General features: G+C 45.8%; 1 protein-coding gene across 1 annotated transcript in view; it reads right to left on the bottom strand.

The window, feature by feature from the left end:
* NHSL2 (NHS like 2) overlaps window positions 1-19,720 on the bottom strand; it is a 236,978-nt gene extending 217,258 nt beyond the window's left edge. Inside the window, exon 1 of the mRNA XM_073558774.1 lies at window positions 19,054-19,720. Within this exon, the coding sequence (XP_073414875.1) occupies window positions 19,054-19,111 (58 nt within the window). The 5' untranslated portion in view covers window positions 19,112-19,720. The remainder of the gene's footprint in view (window positions 1-19,053) is intronic.
* Window positions 19,721-20,291: the final 571 nt, after the last annotated feature.

Genomic DNA, 20,291 nt, shown 5'->3' with positions numbered 1-20,291 from the left:
GATCTCCTCTGAGGCGTCTTTTCTCTAAGGGTATGTGCACACGTTGCGGATTCTGCTGCGCATCCGCAGCGGTTTTGGCCCTGCGGGTCCGCAGAAGATTTAGGTGCATTGTACAGTACCATTGTTTTCAATGGTAAACTGGAAAACGCTGTGCACATGCTGCAGATTTTTCTGCGCGGTTTTGCTGCGGTCTACAATCCGCAGCATTTCAATTCTTTTGTGCAGAACCGCTGCGGTTTCACACCTCATCCATTATGAGGTGTGAAACCGCAGGCAAATCCGCAGAGAAACCGCAGGACTTTAGTCCTGCGGATTTATCTGCGGATTTTACTACAAAATCTGCACCACCAAAAAACTACGTGTGCACTTACCCTAAGCTAAACAAGCCCAACTTTTCCAACCTTTCATCATATAAGTGGCCTCCATCTCTTGTAATAATCTAGTTGCTGCCTTTGAACTGACTCTAATTTCTGAATATCCTTTTTTAAATGTGGGGCCCAAAACTGGATCCCATATTCTAGATGTGGCCTCACCAGTGAGTTATAAAGGAGTAATAATACGTTAGGATCGCGGGAATTTCTCTCTCTTTTTATACAGTCATGGCCAAAAGTTTTGAGAATGACACAAATATTATATTTTCACATGATCTGCTGGCCTCTGGTTTTTATGTGTGTTTGTCAGATGTTTTTATCACATACAGAAATATAATTGCAATCATATTATGAGTAACAAAAGGTTATAATGACAGTTAGAATGAGTTAATGCAGCAAGTCAATATTTGCAGTGTTGACCCTTCTTCTTCAGGACCTCAGCAATTCTCCCTGGCATGCTCTCAATCAACTTCTGGATCAAATCCTGACTGATAGCAGTCCATTCTTGCAAAATCAATGCTTTTATTTTGTCTGAATTTGAAGGTTTTTGTTTGTCCACCCGTCTCTTGATGATTGACCACAAGTTCTCAATGGGATTAAGATCTGGGGAGTTTCCAGGCCATGGTCCCAAAATCTCTATGTTTTGTTCCCTGAGCCATTTAGTTATCACCTTTGCTTTATGGCAAGGTGCTCCATAATGTTGAAAAAGGCATTGTTGATCGCCAAACTGCTCTTGGACGGTTGGGTGAAGTTGCTCTTGGAGGACATTCTGGTACCATTCTTTATTCATGGCTGTGTTTTTAGGCAAGACTGAGAGAGAGCCCATTCCCTTGGCTGAGAAGCAACCCCACACATGAATGGTTTCAGGATGCTTGACAGTTGACATGAGACAAGACTGGTGGTAGCGCTCACCTGGTCTTCTCCGAATAAGCCGTTTTCCAGATGTCCCAAACAATCGAAAAGGGGATTCATCAGAGAAAACGACTTTACCCAAGTCCTCAGCAGTCCACTCCCTGTACCTCTTGCAGAATATCAGTCTGTCCATGATGTTTTTTCTGGAGAGAAGTGGCTTCTTTGCTGCCCTCCTTGAGACCAGGCCTTGCTCCAAGAGTTTCCACCTCACAGTGCGTGCAGATGCGGGCAGGTGCCTGCTGCCATTCCTGAGCAAACTCTGCACTGCTGGTAGCCCGATCCCGCAGCTGAAACACTTTTAAGAGACGGTCCTGGCACTTGCTGGTCTTTCTTGGGCGCCCTGGAGCCTTTTTGCCAACAAGGGCACCTCTCTCCTTGAAGTTCTTGATGATGCGATAGATTGTTGACTGAGGTGCAATCTTTCTAGCTGCGATACTCTTCCCTGTTAGGCCATTTTTGTGCAGTGCAATGATGACTGCACGTGTTTCTTTAGAGATAACCATGGTTAACAGAAGAGAAACAATGATGCCAAGCACCAGCCTCCTTTTAAAGTGTCCAGTGGTGTCATTCTTACTTAATCATGACAGATTGATCTCCAGCCCTGTCCTCATCAACACCCACACCTGTGTTAATGGAGCAAACACTGAAACGATGTTAGCTGGTCATTTTAAGGCAGGGCTGCAATGATGTTGAAATGTGTTTTGGGGGATAAAGTTCATTTTCTAGGCAAATATTGACTTTGCAAGTAATTGCTGTTAAGCTGATCACTCTTTATAACATTCTGGAGTATATGCAAATTGCCATTAGAAAAAATGAAGCAGTAGACTTTGTAAAAATTAATATTTGTGTCATTCTCTAAACTTTTGGCCATGACTGTACACCCTGGGATCCGGTTTGCTTTTGCGGTTGCTGCTTGACATTGAGTGCTGCTGCTCAGCTTATTTGTAACCAGAGCACCCCGTCCTTCTCCTGTTCTGTAGTCCCAAGTATGGTCCCATTTATTGTATATGCAGCAATAGGATTACTCCGTCCTAGGTGCATTACTCTACATTTATCTACATTAACTCTCATCTGCCAAGTGTTTGCCCATTCAGACATCTTATTCAGATTGTTTTCCAAAATTGTAATGTAAAGGTCAGATTTTAGTATCCTACTTAGTATGATGTCATCAGCAAAGACTGACACTTTACTCTCAATCCCATCCTCAAGGTTATTAATAAAGAGGTCAAAGAGAATCGGTCTTAGCACAGATCCCTGTGGTCCCCACTGCTCTCAGTACAGATCCCCGTGGTCCCCACTGCTCCCACTACAGATCCCTTTAATCCCCACTGCTCCCACTACAGATCCCTGTGGCTCCCACTGCTCCCAGTACAGATCCCTGCGGTCCCCACTGCTCCCAGCACAGATCCCTGCGGTCCACACTGCTCCCAATACAGATCCCTGCGGTCCCCACTGCTCCCACTACAGATCCCTGTAGTCCCTACTGCTCCCAGTACAGATCCCTGCGGTCCCCACTGCTCCCAGTACAGATCCCTGCGGTCCCCACTGCTCCCAGCACAGATCCCTGCGGTCCCCACTGCTCCCAGTACAGATCCCTGTGGTCCCCACTAATCCCAGTACAGATCCCTGACATCCCCACTGCTTCCAGTACAGATCCCTGCGGTCCACAATGCTCCCAGTATAGATCCCTGCGGTCCACACTGCTCCCAGTAAAGATCCCTATAATCACCACTGCTCCCAGTACAGATCCCTGTGGTCCCCACTGCTCCCAGCACAGATCCCTGTGTGCTCCCAATACAGATCCCTGTGGTCCCCACTGCTCCCAATACAGATCCCTGCAGTCCCCACTACTCCCAATACAGATCTCTGCAGTCCCCACTGCTCCCACTACAGATCTCTGCGGTCCCCACTGCTCTCACTACAGGTCCCTGCAGATCCCTGCGGTCCCCACTGCTCCCAGTACAGGTCCCTGTGGTCCCCACTGCTCCCAGTACAGATCCCTGCAGTCCCCACTGCTCCCAGTACAGATCCCTGTGGTCCCCACTGCTCCCAGTAAAGATCCCTGTGGTCCCCACTGCGCAAAGTACAGATCCCTGCGGTCCCCACTGCTCGTAGTACAGATCCCTGCGGTCCCCACTGCTCCCAGTACAGATCCCTGCAGTCCACACTGCTCCCAGTACAGATCCCTGCGGTACCCACTGCTCGTAGTACAGATCCCTGTGGTCCTCACTGCTCCTAGTACAGATCCCTGCGGTCCCCACTGCTCCCAGTACAGATCACTGCAGTCCCCACGGCTCCCAGTACAGATCCCTGTGGTCCCCACTGCTCCCAGTACAGATCCCCGTGGTCCCCCACTATTCCCAGTACAGATCCCTGTGGTCCTCACTGCTCCCAGTACAGATTCCTGCTATCCTCACTGCTCCCAGTACAGATCCCTGTGGTCCCCACTGCTCCCAGTACAGATCCCTGTGGTCCCCACTACTACCAGTACAGATCCCTGCGGTCCCCCTTGCTCCCAGTACAGATCCCTGTGGCTGCCACTGCTCCCAGTACAGATCCCTGTGGTCCCCACTGCTCCCAGTACAGATCCCTGCGGTTCCCACTGCTCTCAGTACAGATCCCTGCGGTCCCCACTGTTCCCACTACAGATCTCTGCGGTCCCCACTGCTCCCACAACAGGTCCCTGCAGATCCCTGCGATCCCCACTGCTCCCAGTACAGATCTCTGCGGTCCCCACTGCTCCCAATACAGATCCCGGCGGTCCCCACTGCTCCCAGTACAGATCCCTGTAGTCCCCACTAATCCCAGTACAGATCCCTGTGGTCCACACTGCTCCCAGTACAGATCCCTGCAGTCCACACTGCTCCCAATACAGATCCCTGCGATCCACACTGCTCCCAGTAAGGATCCCTGTAATCCCCACTGCTCCCAGTACAGATCCCTGTGGTTCCCACTGCTCCCAGCACAAATCCTTGCGTGCTCCCAATACAGATCCCTGCGTTCCCCACTGCTCCCAATACAGATCACTGCAGTCCCCACTACTCCCAATACAGATCTCTGTAGTCCCCACTGCTCTCAGTACAGATCCCTGTGGTCCCCCACTATTCCCAGTACAGATCCCTGTGGTCCCCACTGCTCCCAGTACAGATCCCTGTGGTCCCCACTACTCCCAGTACAGATACCTGCAGTCCCCTTTGCTCCCAGTACATATCCCTGCGGTTCCCACTGCTCTCAGTACAGATCCCTGCGGTCCCCACTGCTCCCACTACAGATCTCTGCAGTCCCCACTGCTCCCACTACAGGTCCCTGCAGATCCCTGCGATCCCCACTGCTCCCAGTACAGATCCCTGCGGTCCCCACTGCTCGTAGTACAAATCCCTGCAGTCCCCACTGCTCGTAGTACAGATCCCTGCGGTCCCCACTGCTCCCAGTACAGATCCCTGCAGTCCACACTGCTCCCAGTACAGATCCCTGCGGTCCACACTGCTCGTAGTACAGATCCCTGTGGTCCTCACTGCTCCCAGTACAGATCGCTGCAGTCCCCACTGCTCCCAGTACAGATCCCTGCGGTCTCCACTGCTCCCAGTACAGATCCCTGTGGTCCCCCACTATTCCCAGTACAAATCCCTGTGGTCCTCACTGCTCCCAGTACAGATTCCTGCGGTCCCCACTACTCCCAATACAGATCCCTGTGGTCCCCCTTGCTCCCAGTATAGATCCCTGCGGCTGCCACTGCTCCCAGTACAGATCCCTGCAGTCCCCCACTGCTCCCAGTACAGATCCCTGTGGTCCCCCTTGCTCCCAGTATAGATCTCTGTGGTCCCCCTTGCTCCCAGTACAGATCCCTGTGGTTCCCCTTGTTCCCAGTACAGATCCCTGTGGTCCCCACTGCTGACTATATCCCATTTAGAGAACGTTCCATTTATGACGACTTTTTGTTTCCTGCCATTTACCCAATTCCTCACCCATCTGCATATAATTTTCCCCAGGCCCTTCTTCTGTTGCTTCAGTATAAGTCTGTTATGTGGAACTGTATCAAATGCCTTTGCAAAGTCCAGATAAATCATATCAGCCGCATTACCTTCATCCAGATTTTCCCTCACCTCCTCATAGAAACCCAACATGTCAGTTAGACACGACCTATCATAAGGCAAGTTCACACAAGCGTATGAAAAATCATTAGAGTGTCACCCAGAAAACCTGGATATTTTTTTTCTCACTTGTCATCCATATGCAGCCCGTATACAATCTGCTTTTTTTATGGCAGCAACTATTATTAATAATGTACAAGACCATTTATAGTTTCACATGTTACAGAAATACAATGTATCCAGATGCTACATTGTAGCTCCATTTGGTATCCGATTTTTTTGGCACACTCATAGACTTGATTGACCGAGCCTGCAGCCTGTGTGCAGGCTCGGCAGTGTGTGTGCTCGGCAGTGTGTGTGCTCGGCAGCCTGTGTGCTCGGCAGTGTGTGTACTTGACAGCCTGTGTGCTCGGCAACCTGTGTACTCAGTAGCCTGTGTACTCGACAGCCTGTGTGCTCGGCAGTGTGTGTGTTTGGCAGTGTGTGTGCTCGGCAGCGTGTGTGCTCGGCAGCGTGTTTGCTTGGCAGCCTGTGTACTCGACAGCCTGTGTGCTCGGCAACCTGTGTACTCAGTAGCCTGTGTACTCGACAGCCTGTGTACTCGGTAGCCTGTGTACTCGGTAGCCTGTGTACTCGACAGCCTGTGTCCTCGGCAGCGTGTGTGCTCAGCAGCCTGTGTGATCAGCAGAACATCATTCATCTGCACTGCACCATTGAATAACATTGGCAGCATGTGTGCTTGGGAGCGTGTGTGCTAGGGAGCGTGTGTGCTCGGCAGCGTGAGTGCTTGGCAGCCTGTGTGCTCGGTAGCCTGTGTGATCAGCAGAACATCAGTCACAGATCTGGAGAGATTTCAGCACTCTCACTGTTTAGTGACTGAAGACTTCTCCCTGTCCCAATGCCACTCGGATGCCTACCAGTGATCAGCTGCATGTGAAATATATCTTCTTTTCTCCCTGCAGCCGATCTTCCAGTTGGACTACTCATATATTTACCATGGTGTTTGCCTGCAGATTGATAGCGTTTCATCATTTTTGTTTGTTTTTACAGGGGGTTTGAGATGTTCTCCATAAGCAATAGAACATGAAACAAAGTTTTTGTTCTTGTCACAAGTAAACCTGCATTGGTTCAGTAGCCTAGAAATGTCAGCCCCTGAGGAGTCCTCTATGAATGTCTGACAACTGATTATAATACACTCTCTGTACACCTCTGAAGCGCTGCCTGAGGTGCATAAAGCATAATTCAACAAATGTTTAAACAAATCAAGAATCTACATGCATATTCCCAGATATTTCAGGGTTAGACCATTTGTTGGATTAGAATGTGATACCAGGTTAGATGCAAGGAATGGCTAATCAGAGATGTAAGGAGCTCCAACGTGATCCTGCACTGTGGTCGATTAATTGCTTCCTGAGTGTTATCTGAGTAATTGGGCGTTCTCGGACAACGTGCTTCCTGAGCATGCTCGGGTGTTATCAGAATATCTTGGGCGTGCTCGGATAACATCTGAGTTTCTCGGGCGTCCTCAGATAACGTCCTTCTTGAGCATGCTCAGGTGTTATCTGAGTACCTTGGGCGTGCTCGGATAACCTGCACCCTGAGCATGGTTGGGTGTTATTAGAGTATCTTGTGCGTGCTCAGATGACGTGGTTCCTGAGCATGCTCAGGTGTTATAAGAGTATGTTGGGCGTACTCAGATAATGTGGTTCCTGAGCATGCTCAGGTGTTATAAGAGTATCTTGGGTGTGCTGAGATAATGTGCTTCCTGAGCATGCTCGGGTGTTATCAGAATATCTTGGGCGTGCTCGGATAACATCTGAGTTTCTCGGGCGTCCTCAGATAACGTCCTTCTTGAGCATGCTCAGGTGTTATCTGAGTACCTTGGGCGTGCTCGGATAACCTGCACCCTGAGCATGGTTGGGTGTTATTAGAGTATCTTGTGCGTGCTCAGATGACGTGGTTCCTGAGCATGCTCAGGTGTTATAAGAGTATGTTGGGCGTACTCAGATAATGTGGTTCCTGAGCATGCTCAGGTGTTATAAGAGTATCTTGGGTGTGCTGAGATAATGTGCTTACTGAGCATGCTCGGGTGTTATCAGAGTATGTTGGGCATGCTCAAATAGCATGCTTCCTGAGCATGCTCAGGTGTTATCTGAGTATTTTGTTAGTGCTCGGATAACGTGCTTCCTGAGCATGCTTGAGTTTTATTAGAGTATCTTTGGCGTTCTCGGATAACGTGCTTCCTGTGCATGCTCAGGTGATATCAGAATATCTTGGGCGTGCTCGGATAACATCTAAGTTTCCTGGGCGTCCTCATATAACGTGCTTCCTGAGCATGCTTGGTTGTTATCAGAGTATTTTTGGCATGCTTGGATAACGTGCTTCCTGAGCATGCTCGGGTGTTATTAGAGTATCTTGGGCGTTCTCGGATAACGTGCTTCCTGAGCATGCTTGGTTGTTATCAGAGTATTTTTGGCATGCTTGGATAACGTGCTTCCTGAGCATGCTCGGGTGTTATTAGAGTATCTTGGGCGTTCTCGGATAACGTGCTTCCTGAGCATGCTCGGGTGTTATCAGAATATCTTGGGCGTGCTTGGATAACATCTAAGTTTCTTGGGCATCCTCAGATAACGTGCTTCCTGAGCATGCTCGGGTGTTATTAGAGTATCTTGGGCGTTCTCGGATAACGTGCTTCCTGAGCATGTTTGGGTGTTATCTAAGTATTTTGGGTGTGCTTGGATAACGTGCTTCCTGAGCATGCTCAGGTGTTATCAGAGTATCTTGGGTGTGCTTGGATAACATTCTTACTGAGCATGCTCAGGTGTTATCAGAGTATTTTCGGACTGTGAAATAAAACCGACAGCGCACGGACCAATGTTATTCAATCGGCTGCTTAGATGAAGTTTTCTCTCTTTCAGCGTGAAGAAAACTGCAGCATTAGTGATCTCCTGTGTCCGATGGGAATTGTCCAATTGTGCAGCGTCTGGTTATTAGGGATACATTGTAGTTCTTTAATGAAGGAAACGTTATTAGTTTTTTGGAGAAAAGAGAGAAGGATTACCGCGGCACTTCCATCCTGATGAAATGGTAACGTTTATTAATTCAAATAAAAAAAAAATAAAAGAAACCTGATGCATTTCTGGCACAGAAAAATGCCCTTAGTCATAGGATAGTGAACAGAAAATAAACATGGACTTATATAGGGAACATTGACCAATCCTGGAAACTAAGTGATTAATTATAATTGTAACCAGGTGAGACTGAAACATACGGACAGCAGTGACGGTCAACCAGAAAAACTCTTTTACTACATATAAGTTGTTTCTGTAGTTCTTTCTGTTAGGAAACTTAGTATTCAGATGTAACATCCAGCAGGGGAGGACATACCGCATGTTCAATTGATGCGGCGCACCGGGGCCCAGAGGTGGAGGAGGTCCCCTGCAGGGCAGCTAATAATGAGGGCAATCTGGCCTTTTTATCCGGCCACGAGGCCAGATTGTCCTCATGTGCAGCTGGCAGGGAGAGATCCCTGCAGCTCCGCTGCCTGCAAGAGGAAATGGCAGCGGAGCTGCAGTGCTCCGTCCTGCTCCCTGCCCGTGCATCCTGTCTCACAGTGCAGTAGTCAGTAGCGCGGCTGGATGACATCATCACTCAGCACCGCGGCTGTGCCAGTGAGAGGAAGCTGCCGGCAACGGTGATGCTGCGGCTGCAGGACACCGTGCGGAGAGGTGAGAGGTGCCGTGAGTGTGCGTGCGTGTGTACAGATGAGTGGTGGTGGTGTGGTGTGTATGCATGCGTGTGTAGCGCTGCGGGGGAACGTGCAGAGAGATTAATGGTGCTGTGTTTGTCTGTGTGTGTAGGTGGAAGAGAGGGCAATGATGGGGTGATGGGGGGAAAAGCAATGATGGAGGTGGTGGGAAAGACAATGATGGGGGTGGTGGAAAGGGCAATAATGGGGGTGGTGGGGGAGGAGGAAATGATGGAGGTGGTGGAATGGGCAATAAATGGGGTGGTGGGGGAGAAGACAATGATAGTGGCAGTGGAAAGGACAATGATGGGGTGGTGGGGGAGGAGGAAATGATGGAGGTGGTGGAAAGTTAAATGATGGGGTGGTGGGGGAGAAAGTAAAGCAATGATGGAGGTGGTGGGAGAGAAAGCAATGATGGTGGTGGGGAAAAGGCAATGATGGTCGTGGTGGAAAGGTCAATAATGGGGGTGGTGGGGAGGAGGAAGGAAATGATGGAGGTAGTGGATTGGGCAATGATGGGGGTGGTGGGGGGAAAGGCAATGATGGTGGTAGTGGAAAGGACAATGATGGTGGAAAGGGCAATAATGGTGGTGGTGGGGGAGGAGGAAATGATGGAGGCGGTGGAATGGGCAATGATGGGGTGGTAGGGGAGAAGGCAATGATGGAGGTGGTGGAATGGGCAATAATGGGGAGGTGGGGGAGAAAGCAATGATGTGGGTGGGGGAGAGGATAATAATGGGATGCAGGGGGAGGAAGACAATGAGGGGAGTGGGGGATTGGAATGGGAGGAAGGGGGATTTATAATGGATTTAGGAACAGGGGGAGATCGAGGAAGACATTATTATCGCTTATTATGTCTAACACAGTCCCTTGGTATAAAGTGTACTCACTTCTTATACATTGCACAGTCCCTTAGTATATAGTGTACTCGCCTATTATGTACAGTGCCATCCCTCAGTATGTAGTGTAGTCACTTTTTATGTATAGCACAGTCCCTTAGTATATAGTGTACTCATTAATGTCTAACAGTCCCTTAATATATAGTGCACTTACTTATTATGTATAACACCATCCTTAGTTACATATTTCCTCTTTTGTTATGTAAAACACTGTCCCTTATTACGTACCGTCTTTTCTAGTTATATATGATGCCGTCCCTTATTATATAGCTCCCTCTGCTGTTATGTACAGTGCTGTCTCTTACATAGTGGATTCTTGCTTTTTGTTATTCACAGCGCCGTCTTTTATTACATAGTCCCCTCTCTTGTTAGATATAAAATGACTGCTGATCGAGGAGCTGGTGATCAGACTACCAGTCCATGAGCTACTCCATTAGAAAAGAAGCTTTCCCATGCTCCATCAGCCATCATTGCATTATACAGCTAACAAGACAGGACAGCATGTAATAAAAAACAGGGCTCTATATAATCCAATATGTAAGGGACAGTGCTGTACATAACAACAGAGGGCACTGTATAATAAGGGACGGTAAAATACATAATAAATGAGACTATGTAATATATATGCATGTATGTGTTTGAAGCTATATATATTTATTTAAAAATACATATATATATATATATATATTGTGGCGTGGCTAAGGGTTGTATAATCGATGGGAGATATGTGTCTCATAGATGGCTTGTCTCCATAATGTAAGGCATAATAAATGTTGCTTTATTACTGTTTTGCAAGGACCTGTGGTGAGGTCACAGTCACGTGACCAGTCAGCTGCTGGGTTCGTGGGTGTGGCTACACCCTTATAATGTGGCCTGCTCCTGAACCAGGCAGTTGTATGTGAGGAGGGACAAGCCTCCTGTGTGTGTGTGCGCTGAGGCTCCAGGAATGAGCCTGAAGAAGCGAATATTTATGTTTTCCTTTTGAGCTGAAGGCTATTTTCTTTGTTAATTGCTGCTGGATGGGTTTATGATGTAATAAACCGCATGAACTTTAAAGGAATCTGCCTCTTGACTGTCTCCCGCTGCACCTGAGCGAGTCGAATCCCTACTATAGATAGATAGATAGATAGATAGATAGATAGATAGATAGATAGATGGATAGATGTAGCTTTGTCACTATGAAGGAGCTGGACCCAGACAAATTTCTTGCACAGGGGCCCCAAGCTGTCAGTGTCCACCCCTGACATCCAGAAAACTTCTCTGAGAGCAAGTTCTCTCTTTCAATTATCGCCATGTTTTGGACATGACACCCTTTCCACCACAAAAAACGCAAAATGGGAGATTTCACTGTTGTGAACACAGATGAAATTATTAGTTCTTGTAAGTCTTAATAATTGCTAATACAGAGTTCTCTACCACAAATTACAGATACACGATCATCTCTACCACTAATTACAGATACAGGATAATCTCTACCACTAATTACAGATACAGGATAATCTCTACCACTAATTACAGATACACGATCGTCTCTACCACTAATTACAGATACACGATCATCTCTACCACTAATTTCAGATACACGATCATCTCTTCCACTAATTACAGATACACGATCATCTCTACCACTAATTACAGATACACGATCGTCTCTACCACTAATTACAGATACACGATCATCTCTTCCACTAATTACAGTTACACGATCGTCTCTTCCACTAATTACAGATACACGATCGTCTCTTCCACTAATTACAGATACACGATCGTCTCTTCCACTAATTACAGATACACGATCGTCTCTACCACTAATTACAGATACACGATCGTCTCTACCACTAATTACAGATACACGATCGTCTCTTCCACTAATTACAGATACACGATCGTCTCTTCCACTAATTACAGATACACGATCATCTCTACCACAAATTACAGATACACGATCATCTCTACCACTAATTACAGATACAGGATAATCTCTACCACTAATTACAGATACACGATCGTCTCTACCACTAATTACAGATACACGATCATCTCTACCACTAATTACAGATACACGATCATCTCTACCACTAATTTCAGATACACGATCATCTCTTCCACTAATTACAGATACACGATCATCTCTACCACTAATTACAGATACACGATCGTCTCTACCACTAATTACAGATACACGATCATCTCTTCCACTAATTACAGTTACACGATCGTCTCTTCCACTAATTACAGATACACGATCGTCTCTTCCACTAATTACAGATACACGATCGTCTCTTCCACTAATTACAGATACACGATCGTCTCTACCACTAATTACAGATACACGATCGTCTCTTCCACTAATTACAGATACACGATCGTCTCTTCCACTAATTACAGATACACGATCGTCTCTACCACTAATTACAGATACACGATCATCTCTTCCACTAATTACAGATACACGATCGTCTCTTCCACTAATTACAGATACACGATCATCTCTACCACAAATTACAGATACACGATCATCTCTACCACTAATTACAGATACAGGATAATCTCTACCACTAATTACAGATACACGATCGTCTCTACCACTAATTACAGATACACGATCATCTCTACCACTAATTACAGATACACTATCATCTCTACCACTAATTTCAGATACACGATCATCTCTTCCACTAATTACAGATACACGATCGTCTCTTCCACTAATTACAGATACACGATCGTCTCTACCACTAATTACAGATACACGATCATCTCTTCCACTAATTACAGATACACGATCATCTCTTCCACTAATTACAGATACATGATCATCTCTACCACTAATTACAGATACAGGATCATCTCTACCACTTATTACAGATACACGATCTTCTCTACCACTAATTACAGATACACGATCATCTCTACCACTAATTACAGATACAGGATAATCTCTACCACTAATTACAGATACACGATCGTCTCTACCACTAATTACAGATACACGATCATCTCTACCACTAATTACAGATACACGATCGTCTCTTCCACTAATTACAGATACACGATCGTCTCTACCACTAATTACAGATACACGATCATCTCTTCCACTAATTACAGATACACGATCATCTCTTCCACTAATTACAGATACACGATCATCTCTACCACTAATTACAGATACACGATCATCTCTACCACTTATTACAGATACACGATCTTCTCTACCACTAATTACAGATACACGATCATCTCTACCACTAATTACAGATACACGATCATCTCTACCACTAATTACAGATACACGATCATCTCTACCACTAAGTACAGATACACGATCATCTCTACCACTAATTACAGATACACGATCATCTCTACCACTAATTACAGATACACGATCTTCCCTACCACTAATTACAGATACACGATCGTCTTTACCACTAATTACAGATACACGATCGTCTCTACCACTAATTACAGATACACGATCGTCTCTACCACTAATTACAGATACACGATCTTCTCTACCACTAATTACAGATACACGATCGTCTCTACCACTAATTACAGATATACGATCTTCTCTACCACTAATTACAGATACACGATCGTCTCTACCACTAATTACAGATACACGATCGTCTCTACCACTAATTACAGATACACGATCGTCTCTACCACTAATTACAGATACACGATCGTCTCTACCACTAATTTCAGATACACGATCGTCTCTTCCACTAATTACAGATACACGATCATCTCTTCCACTAATTACAGATACACGATCGTCTCTACCACTAATTACAGATACACGATCATCTCTACCACTAATTGCAGATACACTATCATCTCTACCACTAATTTCAGATACACGATCATCTCTTCCACTAATTACAGATACACGATCGTCTCTTCCACTAATTACAGATACACGATCGTCTCTACCACTAATTACAGATACACGATCATCTCTTCCACTAATTACAGATACACGATCATCTCTTCCACTAATTACAGATACATGATCATCTCTACCACTAATTACAGATACAGGATCATCTCTACCACTTATTACAGATACACGATCTTCTCTACCACTAATTACAGATACACGATCATCTCTACCACTAATTACAGATACAGGATAATCTCTACCACTAATTACAGATACACGATCGTCTCTACCACTAATTACAGATACACGATCATCTCTACCACTAATTACAGATACACTATCATCTCTACCACTAATTTCAGATACACGATCATCTCTTCCACTAATAACAGATACACGATCGTCTCTTCCACTAATTACAGATACACGATTGTCTCTACCACTAATTACAGATACACGATCATCTCTTCCACTAATTACAGATACACGATCATCTCTTCCACTAATTACAGATACATGATCATCTCTACCACTAATTACAGATACACGATCATCTCTACCACTTATTACAGATACACGATCTTCTCTACCACTAATTACAGATACACGATCATCTCTACCACTAATTACAGATACACGATCATCTCTACCACTAATTACAGATACACGATCATCTCTACCACTAATTACAGATACACGATCGTCTTTACCACTAATTACAGATACACGATCGTCTCTACCACTAATTACAGATACACGATCGTCTCTACCACTAATTACAGATACACGATCTTCTCTACCACTAATTACAGATACACGATCGTCTCTACCACTAATTACAGATACACGATCTTCTCTACCACTAATTACAGATACACGATCGTCTCTACCACTAATTACAGATACACGATCGTCTCTACCACTAATTACAGATACACGATCGTCTCTACCACTAATTACAGATACACGATCGTCTCTACCACTAATTTCAGATACACGATCGTCTCTTCCACTAATTACAGATACACGATCATCTCTTCCACTAATTACAGATACACGATCATCTCTACCACTTATTACAGATACACGATCTTCTCTACCACTATTTACAGATACACGATCATCTCTACCACTAATTTCAGATACACGATCATCTCTTCCACTAATTACAGATACACGATCATCTCTTCCACTAATTACAGATACAGGATCATCTCTACCACTAATTACAGATACACGATCATCTCTACCACTAAGTACAGATACACGATCATCTCTACCACTAATTACAGATACACGATCATCTCTACCACTAATTACAGATACACGATCGTCTCTACCACAAATTACAGATACACGATCGTCTCTACCACTAATTACAGATACACGATCTTCTCTACCACTAATTACAAATACACGATCCTCTCTACCACTAATTACAGATACACGATCGTCTCTACCACTAATTACAGATACACGATCGTCTCTACCACTAATTACAGATACACGATCGTCTTTACCACTAATTACAGATACATGATCGTCTCTACCACTAATTACAGATACAGGATCGTCTCTACCACTAATTACAGATACACGATCTTCTCTACCACTAATTACAGATACACGATCATCTCTACCACTAATTACAGATACACGATCATCTCTACCACTAATTACAGATACAGGATCATCTCTACCACTAATTACAGATACAGGATCATCTCTACCACTAATTACAGATACACGATCGTCTCTACCACTAATTACAAATACACGATCGTCTCTACCACAAATTACAGATACACGATCGTCTCTACCACTAATTACAGATACACGATCGTCTCTACCACTAATTACAGATACACGATCTTCTCTACCACTAATTACAGATACACGATCATCTCTACCACTAATTACAGATACACGATCATCTCTACCACTAATTACAGATACACGATCGTCTCTACCATTAATTACAGATACACGATCGTCTCTACCACTAATTACAGATACACGATCTTCTCTACCACTAATTACAGATACACGATCATCTCTACCACTAATTACAGATACACGATCGTCTCTACCACTAATTACAGATACACGATCGTCTCTACCATTAATTACAGATACACGATCGTCTCTACCACTAATTACAGATACACGATCTTCTCTACCACTAATTACAGATACACGATCATCTCTACCACTAATTACAGATACACGATCGTCTCTACCACTAATTACAGATACACGATCGTCTCTACCACTAATTACAGATTCACGATCGTCTCTACCACTAATTACAGATACACGATCGTCTCTACCATTAATTACAGATACACGATCGTCTCTACCACTAATTACAGATACACGATCTTCTCTACCACTAATTACAGATACACGATCATCTCTACCACTAATTACAGATACACGATCGTCTCTACCACTAATTACAGATACACGATCGTCTCTACCACTAATTACAGATACACGATCTTCTCTACCACTAATTACAGATACACGATCATCTCTACCACTAATTACAGATACAGGATCATCTCTACCACTAATTACAGATACACGATCGTCTCTACCACTAATTACAGATACAGGATCGTCTCTACCACTAATTACAGATACACGATCATCTCTACCACTAATTACAGATACACGATCGTCTCTACCACAAATTACAGATACACGATCGTCTCTACCACAAATTACAGATACACGATCGTCTCTACCACTAATTACAGATACACGATCGTCTCTACCACTAATTACAGATACACGATCTTCTCTACCACTAATTACAGATACACGATCATCTCTACCACTAATTGCAGATACACGATCATCTCTACCACTAATTACAGATACACGATCGTCTCTACCACAAATTACAGATACACGATCGTCTCTACCACTAATTACAGATACACGATCGTCTCTACCACTAATTACAGATACACGATCTTCTCTACCACTAATTACAGATACACGATCATCTCTACCACTAATTACAGATACACGATCGTCTCTACCACTAATTACAGATACACGATCGTCTCTACCACTAATTACAGATACACGATCATCTCTACCACTAATTACAGATACAGGATCATCTCTACCACTAATTACAGATACACGATCATCTCTACCACTAATTACAGATACACGATCGTCTCTACCACTAATTACAGATACACGATCATCTCTACCACTAATTACAGATACAGGATCATCTCTACCACTAATTACAGATACACGATCATCTCTACCACTAATTACAGATACACGATCGTCTCTACCACTAATTACAGATACACGATCATCTCTACCACTAATTACAGATACACGATCATGTCTACCACTAATTACAGATACACGATCATCTCTACCACTAATTACAGATACACGATCGTCTCTACCACTAATTACAGATACACGATCATCTCTACCACTAATTACAGATACACGATCGTCTCTACCACTAATTACAGATACACGATCATCTCTACCACTAATTACAGATACACGATCGTCTCTACCACTAATTACAGATACACGATCGTCTCTACCACTAATTACAGATACACGATCGTCTCTACCACTAATTACAGATACACGATCGTCTCTACCACTAATTACAGATACACGATCGTCTCTACCACTAATTACAGATACACGATCGTCTCTACCACTAATTACAGATACACGATCGTCTCTACCACTAATTACAGATACACGATCGTCTCTACCACTAATTACAGATACACGATCATCTCTACCACTAATTACAGATACACAATCGTCTCTACCACTAATTACAGATACACGATCGTCTCTACCACTAATTACAGATACACGATCATCTCTACCACTAATTACAGATACACGATCGTCTCTACCACTAATTACAGATACACGATCGTCTCTACCACTAATTACAGATACACGATCATCTCTACCACTAATTACAGATACATGATCTTCTCTACCACTAATTACAGATACACGATCGTCTCTACCACTAATTACAGATACACGATCGTCTCTACCACTAATTACAGATACACGATCATCTCTACCACTAAGGCCTCTTTCACACTTCAGTCTTTTGACGTCAGTCGAAATCTGCCCTTTTTAGAAAAAAAACGATCCTGCGGTTTTTTTAGTGGAATCCGTTTTTTTCTCATAAACTTGCATTAGAGACGGATTGCGACGGATGGCCGTCCATTTCATCCGTCATTTGACGGATCCGTCGGAATTTCTGCGTCCGTCGTATGGAGTAGACAGACTTTGTAACGTTTTCTTGTTTGTGTTGAAAAGACGGATCTTGCGCCCATAGGCTTCCATTCTAGCCAACGACCGACGGCGTAGGATCCGTCTTTTCAATTCAGACAAAAAAAAAAATGTTACAAAGAATGGAAGACTATGGGCGCAGGATCCGTTCACTCGCTCTCTCTCTCCCCTCCAGAATTCTGTTCCTTTAAAACCCCTACAGGTCCAGCTTCGACGGATCCGTCAAGAAAACGGATCTGCTGCATCAGTTTTTTACCATCTGCACAGGATCCGCTTTTTCAACACTTTGACGGATTGTGACTGAAAGAAAAATACTGTAATGTGAAAGAGGCCTAATTACAAAAATAAATCTAAACAATTGCAGGCAGCACCCCAGTTGAAGTGCAGGTGACTCTTAGCTACTGGCTGCTGCCTTCAGTTGTTTGGCTTTATTACAAGCTGTGGTACATTACCCTGGGAAGCTTTTGCACACAGCAATCTGTTTTTGTGCTGCTGTTTGCCTTTGTTTTTTCTTCCCACCAGCTCCAGATACATTGTAGCATGTGTAGGATGCCTTCCTGCCCCAGATGGGATTGCGGTCACCTCCCTGCACCGTCTCCCGTTATTCCTCTGCTGGACTCGACAATCATCAGCACTGAGGACAATGTATGAGTCGCCGCATCCAGAAGTGTCTGTATTGGGAGCTGGACGGCCCCACAGATGGCAGCCACCACCGGCACAGTATCAGGGGATGTGGAGGAGACACGCGGCATGTCACACGTATGGCAGTGTTCACACTCGGATCCCCACTATTAACCCCCTCCTGGCAGTGCGCATTATGGAGGACGGGTACCTGTTGCCGGCTGCTGCGGCTTCTTGCTCCGGTGTTTTTGCGGTGAGTTCCCCATCATTCTGCGGCAGGTCTGGTCCTCTGTCCTCACTCCGCCGCTCTCCCTGCTGACATCACCTCCGCGCTGCGGCTGCACATCTCCCGTCTCTTCTCCCCGTCTTCTGGGTCACGTCCTTTACCTGCCTCTCGCCCGCTCCCTCTCGCCCATGATGTCCTGTCTGGTCTCAGTCCTTATTCATCCTTATGTCTGGCTTCTCGGTCACTGTCCTGCCCTCTGTCTCACAGCCGCTGTCTGTCGCCCGGCCTCCCGGAGCTGCCCTCACCCTGCTCCGGCCTCGCTGCACAGAGAGCAGCGGTCCATTCACACCGCCCCGTGTGTCTGATACCGCTATGTCACCGACGTGTGCCGCCTCCTCCCCGCTCTCTGCCCTGTGTACCTGGTGCCGCTACCTCAGTGTGCCCAGCAGGCAACAGCGCGTCCCCGGTGCCCCTGCCCTCACAGCACTGTGCTTGTCACATCACCGTCCTTGTCTCCGCCATTGGTGCCCTCCTGCCTCTTCTCCCCTCTCCCGGCTTCCTCCTGCCGCAGGGATGTGCCCAGTGATGCTGATGTGAGCAGTCCGAGCCGCACTGGCTCCTTCCTCCCTGTATACTCTTCCCCTCTTCCTCTCTCCTCCCCTCATACATCCCCTAGTATGGAGATGGAGACCCTAGTAACATCCTTCCAGGTATCACCCGCCGCTGAGGTATCACCCGCCGCTGAGGTATCACCCGCCGCTGAGGTATCGCCCGCCGCTGAGGTATCACCCGCCGCTGAGGTATCACCCGCCTCTGAGGTATCACCCGCCGCTGAGGTATCACCCGCCACTGAGGTATCACCCGCCACTGAGGTATCACCCGACGCTGAGGTATCACCCGGCGCTGAGGTATCACACGGCGCTGAGGTATCACCCGCCACTGAGGTATCACCCGACGCTGAGGTATCACCCGGCGCTGAGGTATCACCCGCCACTGAGGTATCACCCGACGCTGAGGTATCACCCGGCGCTGAGGTATCACCCACCGCTGAGGTATCACCCGACGCTGAGGTATCACCCGGCGCTGAGGTATCAACAGGCGCTGAGGAATTGCCCGGCACTGAGGTATCGCCCGGCGCTGAGGAATCGCCCGGCGCTGAGGTATCGCCCGGCGCTGAGGTATTGCCCGGCGCTGAGGTATCGCCCGACGCTGAGGTATCACCC

Source organism: Dendrobates tinctorius, unplaced genomic scaffold, assembly GCF_039654945.1.
Source record: "Dendrobates tinctorius isolate UK_male_01 unplaced genomic scaffold, ASM3965494v1 ptg000258l, whole genome shotgun sequence".
In the NCBI taxonomy this organism is placed as follows: domain Eukaryota; kingdom Metazoa; phylum Chordata; class Amphibia; order Anura; family Dendrobatidae; genus Dendrobates; species Dendrobates tinctorius.
This window is presented reverse-complemented; position numbering and strand designations above follow the sequence as displayed.